The sequence below is a fragment of the Oncorhynchus tshawytscha genome, unplaced genomic scaffold, assembly GCF_018296145.1.
Source record: "Oncorhynchus tshawytscha isolate Ot180627B unplaced genomic scaffold, Otsh_v2.0 Un_scaffold_6196_pilon_pilon, whole genome shotgun sequence".
NCBI lineage: Eukaryota > Metazoa > Chordata > Actinopteri > Salmoniformes > Salmonidae > Oncorhynchus > Oncorhynchus tshawytscha.
In genome coordinates, this window is record NW_024609747.1 from 36225 (window position 1) to 50125 (window position 13901).

At 45.2% G+C, this 13901-nt stretch overlaps 1 protein-coding gene across 1 annotated transcript in view; it reads right to left on the bottom strand.

Moving 5' to 3' along the window:
- Positions 1 to 2562: 2562 nt before the first annotated feature.
- The window catches only part of slco3a1b (solute carrier organic anion transporter family member 3A1b), a 44919-nt gene continuing 33580 nt past the window's right edge, over positions 2563 to 13901 (bottom strand). Inside the window, exons 7-10 of the mRNA XM_042317526.1 lie at positions 11125 to 11260; positions 9210 to 9382; positions 3324 to 3388; positions 2563 to 2998 (exon numbers count right to left, since the gene is read on the bottom strand). Of these exons, the coding sequence (XP_042173460.1) occupies positions 2622 to 2998; positions 3324 to 3388; positions 9210 to 9382; positions 11125 to 11260 (751 nt within the window). The 3' untranslated portion in view covers positions 2563 to 2621. The remainder of the gene's footprint in view (positions 2999 to 3323; positions 3389 to 9209; positions 9383 to 11124; positions 11261 to 13901) is intronic.

Below are 13901 nucleotides of genomic sequence, written 5' to 3' on the forward strand. Positions count from 1 at the left end.
GGTCCTACTATAACCTGGTCCTACTATAACATGGTCCTACTATAACCTGGTCCTACTATAACATGGTCCTACTATAACCTGGTCCTACTATAACCTGGTCCTACTATAACATGGTCCTACTATAACCTGGTCCTACTATAACCTGGTCCTACTATAACCTGGTCCTACTATAACATGGTCCTATTATAACCTGGTCCTAATATAACCTGGTCCTACTATAACCTGGTCCTACATCCCTTGGTACTCTGTCCTACTATAACCTGGTCCTACTATAACATGGTCCTACTATAACCTGGTCCTACTATAACATGGTCCTACTATAACCTGGTCCTACTATAACCTTGTCCTACATCCCTTGGTACTCTGACCTACTATAACCTGGTCCTACTATAACCTGGTCCTACTATAACCTGGTCCTATTTTAACCTGGTTCTACTATAACCTTGATAAAGGATACATATATAAAATGTTTTAGTGGTAGATCGCTCGACAGATAAGTACATGTTATGTTTTTGAAGCATAACATATTAAAATTGAATGTAAGTTTTACTAAAAACTAAAAGTCAGACTTCTTTTTGTGAGACCTAACTGTGTGACCGGGTCAGTATTTGACCGTTATCCATGAGAGAACTGTTTAGTCTTGGTCACAATGCATTTTGCGTGATAAAGTCCTCTGGAACATTCTGGATCTGAAGGCTAATAACTGCTCAATATAGATTTAACCCTTGGTAAGCCATCAGCCACTCCGATGTCCGTGCAAGTGGATATATGTTTACATGCATAAATCAGCAAGCTTTTCATCCAAATAATATTATCACCTGCTGCCACTGTTATTGTTTTTTAAATATGCTTTTGGAAGTTATAGCTTTTTCTTGATGGCAAGTTATGAAAGTCTATCAAGGAAAAACATTCTAAATTAACAAATAAAATACATTCATATAATAAGCAGAACAATATCGCTGCCAAACAGCCAGAGATATGGTTGAACTGACTACCATTTTCCTTGATCATGACTAGAGCCCAGAGTTATTCCTGGTTAGAAAAGCTCCTGGAAAACTCATGAAAACGGCGTTTTAAAAGAAAAATCAGAAGGTAAGGTGTTGAGTGTCCAAACAGTTGAACTACTGATCTCTGTCTGAATCGTGTGCAGTGATGTCCACAGATTGACTAACACCACAGTGAATGAAGTAAAGGGATCAGCGATATGTCGTGCCAGAACATTCTAGACTTCTTCTATAAATATCACTATCTTCAATATATCTTTAACTCGAACTAGGTTTGCAAAACTCTAGTAAAATTACTACGTTTTCCAGAAATCCTACTTGGAAGGTTCCCAGAATCAGGGTGGAATAAGCAGGAAATCTGGAATCCTTCAACTAGGATCTCTGGAAAACCATGGAAGTTGGGGAAAATTACTGGAATTCTGCAACCCTATCTCCAACTCATCTGTGGTGGAACTCTAACCTGCTAACCGACTAGCCTGCTGGTAAACCTGTCTATCATCTGTGGTGGAAATCTAACTTGCTAACCCACTAGCAAACCTGTCTGTCAAATGAAACATTGGTTTAATGGCAGGTTCAACTAGCCCCTCCTTTAAGAGGATGGACTAGGACCAAACAACCAGTCAGAATAAAAAGACAATCATAAGCCGAAATCATTCAGATGATCTAGTGGGGATGCTTTCATATGTTCATTGGGACTGGTTGGAACTGAAAGAGATTTCCTATGATATGTAGAGCTGAGGAGAACAGACACTCTGAGGTGGATCAGGTCAGGACTGACCCTGTCTATCTGCACCCAGAGAGGACAACACATGACAGACGACAACAACTCCACCTCCTGTGGCCCTGACAAAAACCACTGAATTCTACCCAGCCAGTACTACCACTGTGTTGTCTGGCTCAGAACAATCATCCCAGGAGGAGACCTGTTAATGTGGATAAAACTGATCAGAAATGTCTATTAAAGACCAGAATAAAGAGTGAATAGTAGTGTGTTGTGATGGCAACAGCAGTCAGCCAGCAAGCCAGCCAGTTAGCTTGCCAGCCAGCCAGCCAGCCAGTTAGCTTGCCAGTCAGTCAGCCAGCCGGTTAGCTTGCCAGTCAGGCAGCCAGCCAGGCAGCCAGCCAGTCAGGCAGCTTGCGAGTGAGGCAGCCAGCCAGTCCGCCAGCTTGCCAGTCAGGCAGCCAGCCAGTAGATTAGCTTGCCAGTCAGGCAGCCAACCAGTCAGCCAGCTTGCCAGTCAGGCAGCCAGCCAGTCAGCCAGCTTGCCAGTCAGGCAGCCAGCCAGTAGATTAGCTTGCCAGTCAGGCAGCCAACCAGTCAGCCAGCTTGCCAGTCAGGCAGCCAGCCAGTAGGTTAGCTTGCCAGTCAGGCAGCCAGCCAGTAGATTAGCTTGCCAGTCAGGCAGCCAGCCAGTCAGCCAGCTTGCCAGTCAGGCAGCCAGCCAGTAGGTTAGCTTGCCAGTCAGGCAGCCAGCCAGTAGGTTAGCTTGCCAGTCAGGCAGTCATCCAGCTTGCCAGTCAGGCAGCCAGCCAGTTAGTTAGCTTGCCAGTCAGGCAGTCAGCCAGCTTGCCAGTCAGGCAGCCAGCCAGTTAGTCGTCCCCCGGGTCTTGGAGAAACTATAAAACAGACTCCATGTTATAACTCATCTCTGGTTCCTCCAGGTTATATATAAACGTTGTCCGGTTGCCTGGGTTCTGGGTGATCTCCTTGCCCAGGTTGTCCAGAGTCACGTTGGAGGCAAACAGCTGGGTGGGAGTCAGGTAGCCTTCACTGTTCTTAATGTATTTCTTATAGTTGGTCCGGAGACACTGCCAAGTGGTGGTGTAAAGGATGAAGGCGGTGGACTTGAGAGCGATGGCGATACTCACGTAGAGGTGTCGATAGGCCACGTTGTCGTACAGCATGCAGGCTCCCTTGTCTCCACAGACTGTGGACCAGAACAGGCAGGTGGAGTCGATGCCCATGCCGAAGATCAGAGGGGGAGGGATGAAACCTGGGAGGTGAGGGAACATAGATCAGACATTAGACCCAAACCTTAGATGTTGTGATTGTCTGGTTTGCTTGGTTCATTGTGGCTTGAAAATGCAAACAATAGATCAGCCATCATACTTAAACACATACAGTATAGCTAACACTACATTGAATGGATTCAGCTTGGTTTGTATTGTACATAAACAATGGAATAAAAGCCATGTTATTGATGACAGTGATCTCCTACCTAGTACCCTCAGGCCCAGAAACATGTTATTGATGACAGTCATCTCCTACCTAGTAGTCTCATGCCCAGAAACATGTTATTGATGACAGTGATCTCCTACCTAGTAGTCTCAGGCCCAGAAACAGAACTCCAAGAGCGTAGGATTTTAGCTCAGGGCTCACTGTTCTGAAACACAAAGAAACACACTATAGAAAGCAGTCAAAATGTACAGCAGCATAGTAACAGCAGCATAGTAACAGCAGCAGGCCATTACAGCAGCATAGTAACAGCAGCATAGTAACAGCAGCATAGTTATAACAGCAGCATAGTAACAGCAGCATAGTAACAGCAGCATAGTAACAGCAGCATAGTAACAGCAGCATAGTAACAGCAGCATAGTAACAGCAGCAGAAACATAGTAACAGCACATAGATAACAGCAGCCTAGTAGTAACAGCAGCATAGTAACAGCAGCATAGTAACAGCAGCATAGCCAGTGATCTACAGCCATAGTAACAGCAGCCCAGTAACAGAAGCATAGTAACAGCAGCTCACAGGCCATTACAGCAGCATAGTAACAGCAGCATAGTAACAGCAGTACAGCAGTTACAGCAGCATAGTAACAGCAGCATAGTAACAGCAGCATAGTAACAGCAGCAGTAAGCCATTACAGCAGCATAGTAACAGCAGCAAGCCATACACAGCAGCAAGCATAGTTACAGCAGCATAGTAACAGCAGCATAGTAAACAGCATAGTAACAGCAGTAACAGCAGCATAGTAACAGCAGCATAGTAACAGCAGCAAGCCATACAGCAGCATAGTAACAGCAGCATAGTAACAGCAGCATAGTAACAGCAGCATAGTAACAGCAGCAAGCCATAACAGCAGCATAGTAACAGCAGCAAGCCATTACAGCAGCATAGTAACAGCAGCAAGCAGCATATAACAGCAGCATAGTAACAGCAGCATAGTAGCAGCAGCAAGCCATTATAGCAGCATAGTAACAGCAGCAAGCCATTACAGTAACAGCAGCAAGCCATTATAGCAGCATAGTAACAGCAGCAAGCCATTACAGCAGCATAGTAACAGCAGCATAGTAACAGCAGCAATCCATTACAGCAGCATAGTAACAGCAGCATAGTAACAGCAGCAAGCCATTACAGCAGCATAGTAACAGCAGCATAGTAACAGCAGCATAGTAACAGCAGCACAGCAGCATAGTAACAGCAGCAAGCCATAACAGCAGCATAGTAGCAGCAGTAACAGCATAGTAACAGCAGCAATCCATTACAGCAGCATAGTAACAGCAGCATAGTAACAGCAGCAAGCCATTACAGCAGCATAGTAACAGCAGCATAGTAACAGCAGCATAGTAACAGCAGCATAGCAGCAACAGCAGCATAGTAACAGCAGCATAGTAACAGCAGCAAGCCATAACAGCAGCATAGTAACAGCAGCATAGTAACAGCAGCAAGCCATAACAGCAGCATAGTAACAGCAGCAAGCCATTACAGCAGCATAGTAACAGCAGCAAGCCATAACAGCAGCATAGTAACAGCAGCATAGTAGCAGCAGCAAGCCATTATAGCAGCATAGTAACAGCAGCAAGCCATTACAGCAGCAAGCCATTATAGCAGCATAGTAACAGCAGCAAGCCATTACAGCAGCATAGTAACAGCAGCAATCCATTACAGCAGCATAGTAACAGCAGCATAGTAACAGCAGCAAGCCATTACAGCAGCATAGTACAGCAGCATAGTAACAGCAGCATAGTAACAGCAGCATAGTAACAGCAGCATAGTAACAGCAGCAAGCCATAACAGCAGCATAGTAACAGCAGCATAGTAACAGCAGCAAGCCATTACAGCAGCATAGTAACAGCAGCATAGTAACAGCAGCAGCAGTAAGCCATTACAGCAGCATAGTAACAGCAGCATAGTAACAGCAGCATAGTAACAGCAGCATAGTAACAGCAGCATAGTAACAGCAGCAAGCCATTACAGCAGCATAGTAACAGCAGCAGGCCATTACAGCAGCATAGTAACAGCAGCATAGTAACAGCAGCATAGTAACAACAGCCTAGTAACAGCAGCAAGCCATTACAGCAGCATAGTAACAGCAGCAAGCCATTACAGCAGCATATTAACAGCAGCATAGTAACAGCAGCATAGTAACAGCAGCATAGTAACAGCAGCATAGTAACAGCAGTATAGTAACAGCAGCATAGTAACAGCAGCATAGTAACAGCAGTAAGCATCATGTGGGAATACAGGGATATTCATGGTATAATAAAGTGTAAGAGACCTGATGTGAACTGTTAAAGGCTTTGGTTTGACCATTTCTGCTTTGGAGTTAGACTTTAGCACAGATTGGTTTCACATCCTTAGTCAGTATGTGTTACACCTGTGCTCGTTGTCACCTCGTTAGTCAGTATGTGTTACACCTGTGCTGGTTGTCATCTCGTTAGTCAGTATGTGTTACACCTGTTCTGGTTGTCACCTCGTTAGTCAGTATGTGTTACACCTGTGCTGGTTGTCATCTCGTTAGTCAGTATGTGTTACACCTGTTCTGGTTGTCACCTCGTTAGTCAGTATCTGTTACACCTGTTCTGGCTGTCACCTCGTTAGTCAGTATGTGTTACACCTGTTCTGGTTGTCACCTCCTTAGTCAGTATGTGTTACACCTGTGCTGGTTGCCACCTCGTTAGTCTGTAGGTGTTACACCTGTGCTGGTTGTCACCTCGTTAGTCAGTATGTGTTACACCTGTGCTGGTTGTCATCTCGTTAGTCATTATGTGTTACACCTGTGCTGGTTGTCACCTCGTTAGTCAGTGTGTTACACCTGTGCTGGTTGTCACCTCGTTAGTCAGTATGTGTTACACCTGTGCTGGTTGCCACCTCGTTAGTCTGTAGGTGGTACACCTTTGCTGGTGTCATCTCGTTAGTGGGAAGGTGTTTCTACTGTGCTGGCCCAGGTGTTATTTAAGAGTGTCTGGCCCAGGTGTTATTTAAGAGTGTCTGGCCCAGGTGTTATTTAAGAGTGTCTGGCCCAGGTGTTATTTAAGAGTGTCTGGCCCAGGTGTTATTTAAGAGTGTCTGGCCCAGGTGTTATTTAAGAGTGTCTGGCCCAGGTGTTATTTAAGAGTGTCTGGCCCACGTGTCATTTAAGAGTGTCTGGCCCAGGTGTCATTTAAGAGTGTCTGGCCCAGGTGTCATTTAAGAGTGTCTGGCCCAGGTGTCATTTAAGAGTGTCTGGCCCAGGTGTCATTTAAGAGTGTCTGGCCCAGGTGTCATTTAAGAGTGTCTGGCCCAGGTGTTATTTAAGAGTGTCTGGCCCAGGTGTTATTTAAGAGTGTCTGGCCCAGGTGTTATTTAAGAGTATCTGGCCCAGGTGTTATTTAAGAGTGTCTGGCCCAGGTGTTATTTAAGAGTGTCTGGCCCAGGTGTTATTTAAGAGTGTCTGGCCCAGGTGTTATTTAAGAGTGTCTGGCCCAGGTGTTATTTAAGAGTGTCTGGCCCAAGTGTTATTTAAGAGTGTCTGGCCCAGGTGTTATTTAAGAGCGCCTGGCCCAGTGCTCCAGTTGCCTTGAGAGATGTGAGGGGTTAACACCTGTAGTTGGCTCCCAATCTGATTTCTAGAAAAACATCCTTTATCTGATTTCCTTGGTTTAGTATTGCACTACCTTTTTGGTTTGCTTCCTGTCTTTAAGTTTGGTTTGGGTTTTCCGTTGCCTCTTCTTGGGGAAATTTAGTGGGCTCTCATGGTGGGTGTCTTTTAGGTTCCAGTTGTTGTTGCTAGTCAACTGTCAGTGGACACCCCCATGAGTGTCTTTCAGAACCCCTCCTAAAACCTGTTTGGTTTTGGTTGGTGTCAGTGACTCTTTGTTCGTTCCCCTTCTGTTTGAGGAACATTATTTGGATTTCTTGCTGGGGACCAGAATGATGACATCGGGGGTTAGAGGATTTCATTGATTAGGACCCTTTGACTATTGCAAATCCAGCAGCTACTCTTCCTGTGGTCCACATAACACAGGTACGTCTGAGTGGTCTAACCTGATGAGTATGATAACAGAGGGGGTCTGGGATAGAGATGAACTGATGAGTATGATAACAGAGGGGGTCTGGGTTAGAGGTTACCTGATGAGTATGATAACAGAGGGGTCTGGGTTAGAGGTTACCTGATGAGTATGATAACACAGGGGGTCTGGGTTAGAGGTTACCTGATGAGTATGATAACAGAGGGGGTCAGGGTTAGAGGTCAGGGATAGAGATTACCTGATGAGTATGATAACAGAGGGGGTATGGGTTAGAGGTCAGGGTTAGAGATGACCTGATGAGTATGATAACAGAGGGGGTCTGGGTTAGAGGTCAGGGATAGAGATTACCTGATGAGTATGATAACAGGGGGGTCTGGGTTAGAGATGACCTGATGAGTATGATAACAGAGGGGTCTGGGTTAGAGGTTACCTGATGAGTATGATAACAGAGGGGGTCAGGGTTAGAGGTCAGGGATAGAGATTACCTGATGAGTATGATAACAGAGGGGGTATGGGTTAGAGGTCAGGGTTAGAGATGACCTGATGAGTATGATAACAGAGGGGGTCTGGGTTAGAGGTCAGGGATAGAGATTACCTGATGAGTATGATAACAGGGGGTCTGGGTTAGAGGTCAGGGATAGAGATTACCTGATGAGTATGATAACAGGGGGTCTGGGTTAGAGGTCAGGGATAGAGATGACCTGATGAGTATGATAACAGAGGGGGTCTGGGTTAGAGGTCAGGGATAGAGATGACCTGATGAGTATGATAACAGAGGGAGTCTGGGTTAGAGGTCAGGGATAGAGATTACCTGATGAGTATGATAACAGGGGGTCTGGGGGGTCTGGGTTAGAGGTCAGTGATAGAGATGACCTGATGAGTATGATAACAGGGGGGGTCTGGGTTAGAGGTCAGAGATAGAGATGACCTGATAACAGAGGGGTCTGGGTTAGAGATCAGGGATAGAGATGACCTGATGAGTATGATAACAGAGGGGGTCTGGGTTAGAGGTCAGGGATAGAGATGACCTGATAACAGAGGGGGTCAGGGTTAGAGGTCAGAGTTAGAGATGACCTGATGAGTGATAACAGAGGGGGTCTGGGTTAGAGGTCAGAGATAGAGATGACCTGATAACAGAGGGGGTCTGGATGTTAGAGATCAGGGATAGAGATGACCTGATAACAGATGACCTGATAACAGGGGTCTGGGTTAGAGGTCAGGGTTAGAGGTTACCTGATGAGTATGATAACAGAGGGGGTCTGGGTTAGAAGTCAGGGATAGAGATTATCTGATAACAGAGAGATGGGGTCAGGGTTAGAGGTCAGGGTTAGAGATGGCCTGATGAGTATGATAACAGAGGGGGTCTGGGTTAGAGGGGGGTCTGGGTTAGAGGTCAGGGATAGAGATGACCTGATGAGTATGATAACAGAGGGGGTCTGGGTTAGAGGTCAGGGTTAGAGATGACCTGATGAGTATGATAACAGAGGGGGTCTGGGTTAGAGGTCAGGGATAGAGATGACCTGATGAGTATGATAACAGAGGGGGTCTGGGTTAGAGGTCAGGGTTAGAGATGACCTGATGAGTATGATAACAGAGGGGGTCTGGGTTAGAGGTCAGGGTTAGAGATGACCTGATGAGTATGATAACAGAGGGGTCTGGGTTAGAGGTCAGGGATAGAGATGACCTGATGATATGATAATAGAGGGGGTCTGGGTTAACAGGGGTCAGTGTTAGAGGATGACCTACCTGATGAGTATGATAACAGATAGGGGGGTCTCTGGGTTAGAGGTCAGGGATAGAGATTACCTGATGAGTATGATAACAGAGGGGGTCTGGGTTAGAGGTCAGGGTTGGAGATGACCTGATGAGTATGATAACAGAGGGAGTCTGGGTTAGAGGTCAGGGATAGAGATGACCTGATGAGTATGATAACAGAGGGGGTCTGGGCCAGAGGTCAGAGTTAGAGGTTACCTGATAAGTATGACGACGGAGGGTGTCTGGGCCATGGCTCCGATCATGCTGCACACACAGATGACACAAAGGAAGGTGATAAAGGCCTGTTGGCAGCCTGGACTGGGACATTTCCCCGGCAACGCCACCGACTCCTCCTCCTTACTGCTGATACACATACAGCTGGTCAGGTTCTGGAGGAGGAGAGGAGAGGATATCACCTATAGATAGACAGCTGGTTCTGGAGGACAGGAGAGGATATCACCTATAGATAGACAGCTGGTTCTGGAGGACAGGAGAGGATATCACCTATAGATAGACAGCTGGTTCTGGAGGAGGACAGGAGAGGATATCACCTATAGATAGACAGCTGGTTCTGGAGGACAGGAGAGGATATCACCTATAGATAGACAGCTGGTTCTGGAGGACAGGAGAGGATATCACCTATAGATAGACAGCTGGTTCTGGAGGACAGGAGAGGATATCACCTATAGATAGACAGCTGGTTCTGGAGGACAGGAGAGGATATCACCTATAGATAGACAGCTGGTTCTGGAGGACAGGAGAGGATATCACCTATAGGACAGCTGGTTCTGGAGGACAGGAGAGGATATCACCTATAGATAGACAGCTGGTTCTAGATAGACAGCTGGTTCTGGAGGACAGGAGATCACCTATAGATAGACAGCTGGTTCTGGAGACAGGAGAGGATATCACCACCTGGTTCTAGATAGACAGGAGGACAGGAGAGGATATCACCAATAGATAGACAGCTGGTTCTGGAGGACAGGAGAGGATATCACCAATAGATAGACATACAGCTGGTCAGGTTCTGGAGAGGAGTGGATACAATATATAAACTATAGGAATCATTGGGCCCTGGTCTAAAGTAGTGCACTATATAGGGAATAGGGTGCCATTTGGGACTCCGCCACAGACTTCTATATATCACCTACATGACTAATATAGCTTTGCTCCTACAGTTTTGGTGACCCTGATATGATGTTTATTTTATTTTATTTATTTCACCTTTATTTAACCAGGTAGGCAAGTTGAGAACATTTACAATTGTGACCTGGCCAAGATAAAGCAAAGCAGTTCGACAGATCCAACGACACAGAGTTACACATGGAGTAAAACAAACATACAGTCAATAATACAGTACAAACAAGTCTATATACGATGTGAGCAAATGAGGTGAGATAAGGGAGGTAAAGGCAAAAAAAGTAAATACAATATAGCAAGTAAAACACTGGAATGGTAGATTTGCAATGGAAGAATGTGCAAAGTAGAAATAAAAATAATGGGGTGCAAAGGAGCAAAATAAATAAATAAATTAAATACAGTTGGGAAAGAGGTAGTTGTTTGGGCTAAATTATAGGTGGGCTATGTACAGGTGCAGTAATCTGTGAGCTGCTCTGACAGTTGGTGCTTAAAGCTAGTGAGGGAGATAAGTGTTTCCAGTTTCAGAGATTTTTGTAGTTCGTTCCAGTCATTGGCAGCAGAGAACTGGAAGGAGAGGCGGCCAAAGAAATAATTGGTTTTGGGGGTGACTAGAGAGATATACCTGCTGGAGCGTGTGCTACAGGTGGGAGATGCTATGGTGACCAGCGAGCTGAGATAAGGGGGGAATTTACCTAGCAGGGTCTTGTAGATGACATGGAGCCAGTGGGTTTGGCAACGAGTATGAAGCGAGGGCCAGCCAACGAGAACGTACAGGTCGCAGTGGTGGGTAGTATATGGGGCTTTGGTGACACAACGGATTGTACCCGATGGGTTTATGTGATCTACTATCATGTGAATGGTGATGCAGCAATCCATGGGACAGCTGTATAGGACTCTATAATGTATAGAGACTTTTAGAACATGGTCTACTATGGATGTCAATGACAATGCAGCTGGCTGTAAAGGTCCTGCCAGAAGACCAGGGACTTACAGGTGTGAGGCAGCCGGCGAAGCAGGCAGAGAGGTAGGTGATCCCGTTGGAGCCACACACAGGGCTCACTGAGGCTGTGTAGCAGTTACAGTTGTTGATGCAGCCATGCTCCGGTCTCTGCCATGACCGCAGGGTCCTGGGAACAGGCAAACAGGTTACATACTGTTATATAGAAAACCATGGCATTATCAAAACACTGGAAACATGCTATGTACAATGATAGCTACAGTGGGGCAAAAAAAGTATTTAGTCAGCCACCAATTGTGCAATTTCTCCCACTTAAAAAGATGAGAGAGGCCTGTAATTTTCATCCTAGGTACACGTCAACTATGACAGACAAAATGAGAAAAAAAATCCAGAAAATCACATTGTAGGATTTTTAATGAATTTATTTGCAAATTATGGTGGAAAATAAGTATTTGGTCACCTACAAACAAGCAAGATTTCTGTCTCTCACAGACCTGTAACTTCTTCCTTAAGAGGCTCCTCTGTCCTCCACTCGTTACCTGCATTATTGGCACCTGTTTGAACTTGTTATCAGTATAAAAGACACCTGTCCACAACCTCAAACAGTCACACTTCAAACTCCACTATGGCCAAGACCAACGAGCTGTCAAAGGAAACCAGAAACAAAATTGTAGACCTGCACCAGAGTGGGAAGACTGAATCTGCAATAGGTAAGCAGTTTGGTTTGAAGAAATCAACTGTGGGAGCAATTATTAGGAAATGGAAGACATACAAGACCACTGATAATCTCCCTCGATCTGGGGCTCCACGCAAGAACTCACCATGTGGGGTCAAAATGATCACAAGAACGGTGAGCAAAAATCCCAGAACCACACGGGGGGACCTAGTGAATGACCTGCAGAGAGCTGGGACCAAAGTAACAAAGCCTAACATCAGTAACACACTACGCCGCCAGGGACTCAAATCCTGCAGTGCCAGACGTGTCCCCCTGCTTAAGCCAATACATGTCCCCCAGTACATGTCCCCCAGTACATGCCAGTACGTGTCCCCCAGTACAGCCAGTCCAGGCCCGTCTGAAGTTTGCTAAAGAGCATTTGGATGATCCAGAAGAAGATTGGGAGAATGTCATATGGTCAGATGAAACCAAAATATAACTTTTTGGTAAAAACTCAACTCGTTGTGTTTGGAGGACAAAGAATGCTGAGTTGCAACAATACCAGACAGTCTTGTCTGTCAGTAGCCTGTTTGTCTGCATGGCAGTTGTTTTAGTGGTGTCGGATCATGGCAGTTGTTTTAGTGGTGTCGGATCATGGCAGTTGTTTTAGTGGTGTCGGATCATGGCAGTTGTTTTAGTGGTGTCGGATCATGGCAGTTGTTTTAGTGGTGTCGGATCATGGCAGTTGTTTTAGTGGTGTCGGATCATGGCAGTTGTTTTAGTGGTGTCGGAGCATGGCAGTTGTTTTAGTGGTGTCGGATCATGGCAGTTCTAAACTAGCATCTATAGAGGCTACACTATCATCTATAGAAGCTACACTATCATCTATAGAGGCTACACTATCGTCTATAGAGGCTACACTATCATCTATAGAGGCTACACTATCATCTATAGAGGCTACACTATCATCTATAGAGAATACACTTTCATCTATAGAGGCTACACTATCATCTATAGAGGCTACACTATCATCTATAGAGGCAACACTATCATCTATAGAGGCTACACTATCATCTATAGAGGCTACACTATCATCTATAGAGGCTACACTTTCATCTATAGAGGCTACACTATCATCTATAGAGAATACACTATCATCTATAGAGGCTACACTATCATCTATAGAGGCTACACTATCATCTATAGAGACTACACTATCGTCTATAGAGGCTACACTATCATCTATAGAGAATACACTATCATCTATAGAGGCTACACTATCATCTATAGAGGCTACACTATCATCTATAGAGACTACACTATCGTCTATAGAGGCTACACTATCATCTATAGAGGCTACACTATCATCTATAGAGGCTACACTATCATCTATAGAGGCTACACTATCGTCTATAGAGGCTACACTATCATCTATAGAGAATACACTATCATCTATAGAGGCAACACTATCATCTATAGAGAATACACTTTCATCTATAGAGTCTACACTAGCATCTATAGAGGCTACACTATCATCTATAGAGGCTACACTATCATCTATAGAGGCTACACTATCATCTATAGAGGCTACACTTTCATCTATAGAGGCTACACTTTCTGTCATCTATAGAGTCTACACTAGCATCTATAGAGGCAACACTATCATCTATAGAGAATACACTTTCATCTATAGAGTCTACACTAGCATCTATAGAGGCTACACTTTCTGTCATCTATAGAGGCTACACTTTCTGTCATCTATAGAGGCTACACTTTCTGTCATCTATAGAGGCTACACTTTCTGTCATCTATAGAGGCTACACTTTCTGTCATCTATAGAGGCTACACTTTCTGTCATCTATAGAGGCTACACTTTCTGTCATCTATAGAGTCTACACTAGCATCTATAGAGGCTACACTTTCTGTCATCTATAGAGGCTACACTTTCTGTCATCTATAGAGGCTACACTTTCTGTCATCTACTACAGGAAAAGGAGGGCCGAACATGTCCCCATTCACATCGACGGGGCTGTAGTGGAGCGGGCCTAGAGCATCAAGTTCCTTGGGTTCCACATCACTAAGGACCTATCAATGTCCAAACACACCAACGCAGTCGTGAAAGAGGGCACGTCAATGCCTCTTCCCCCACAGGAGG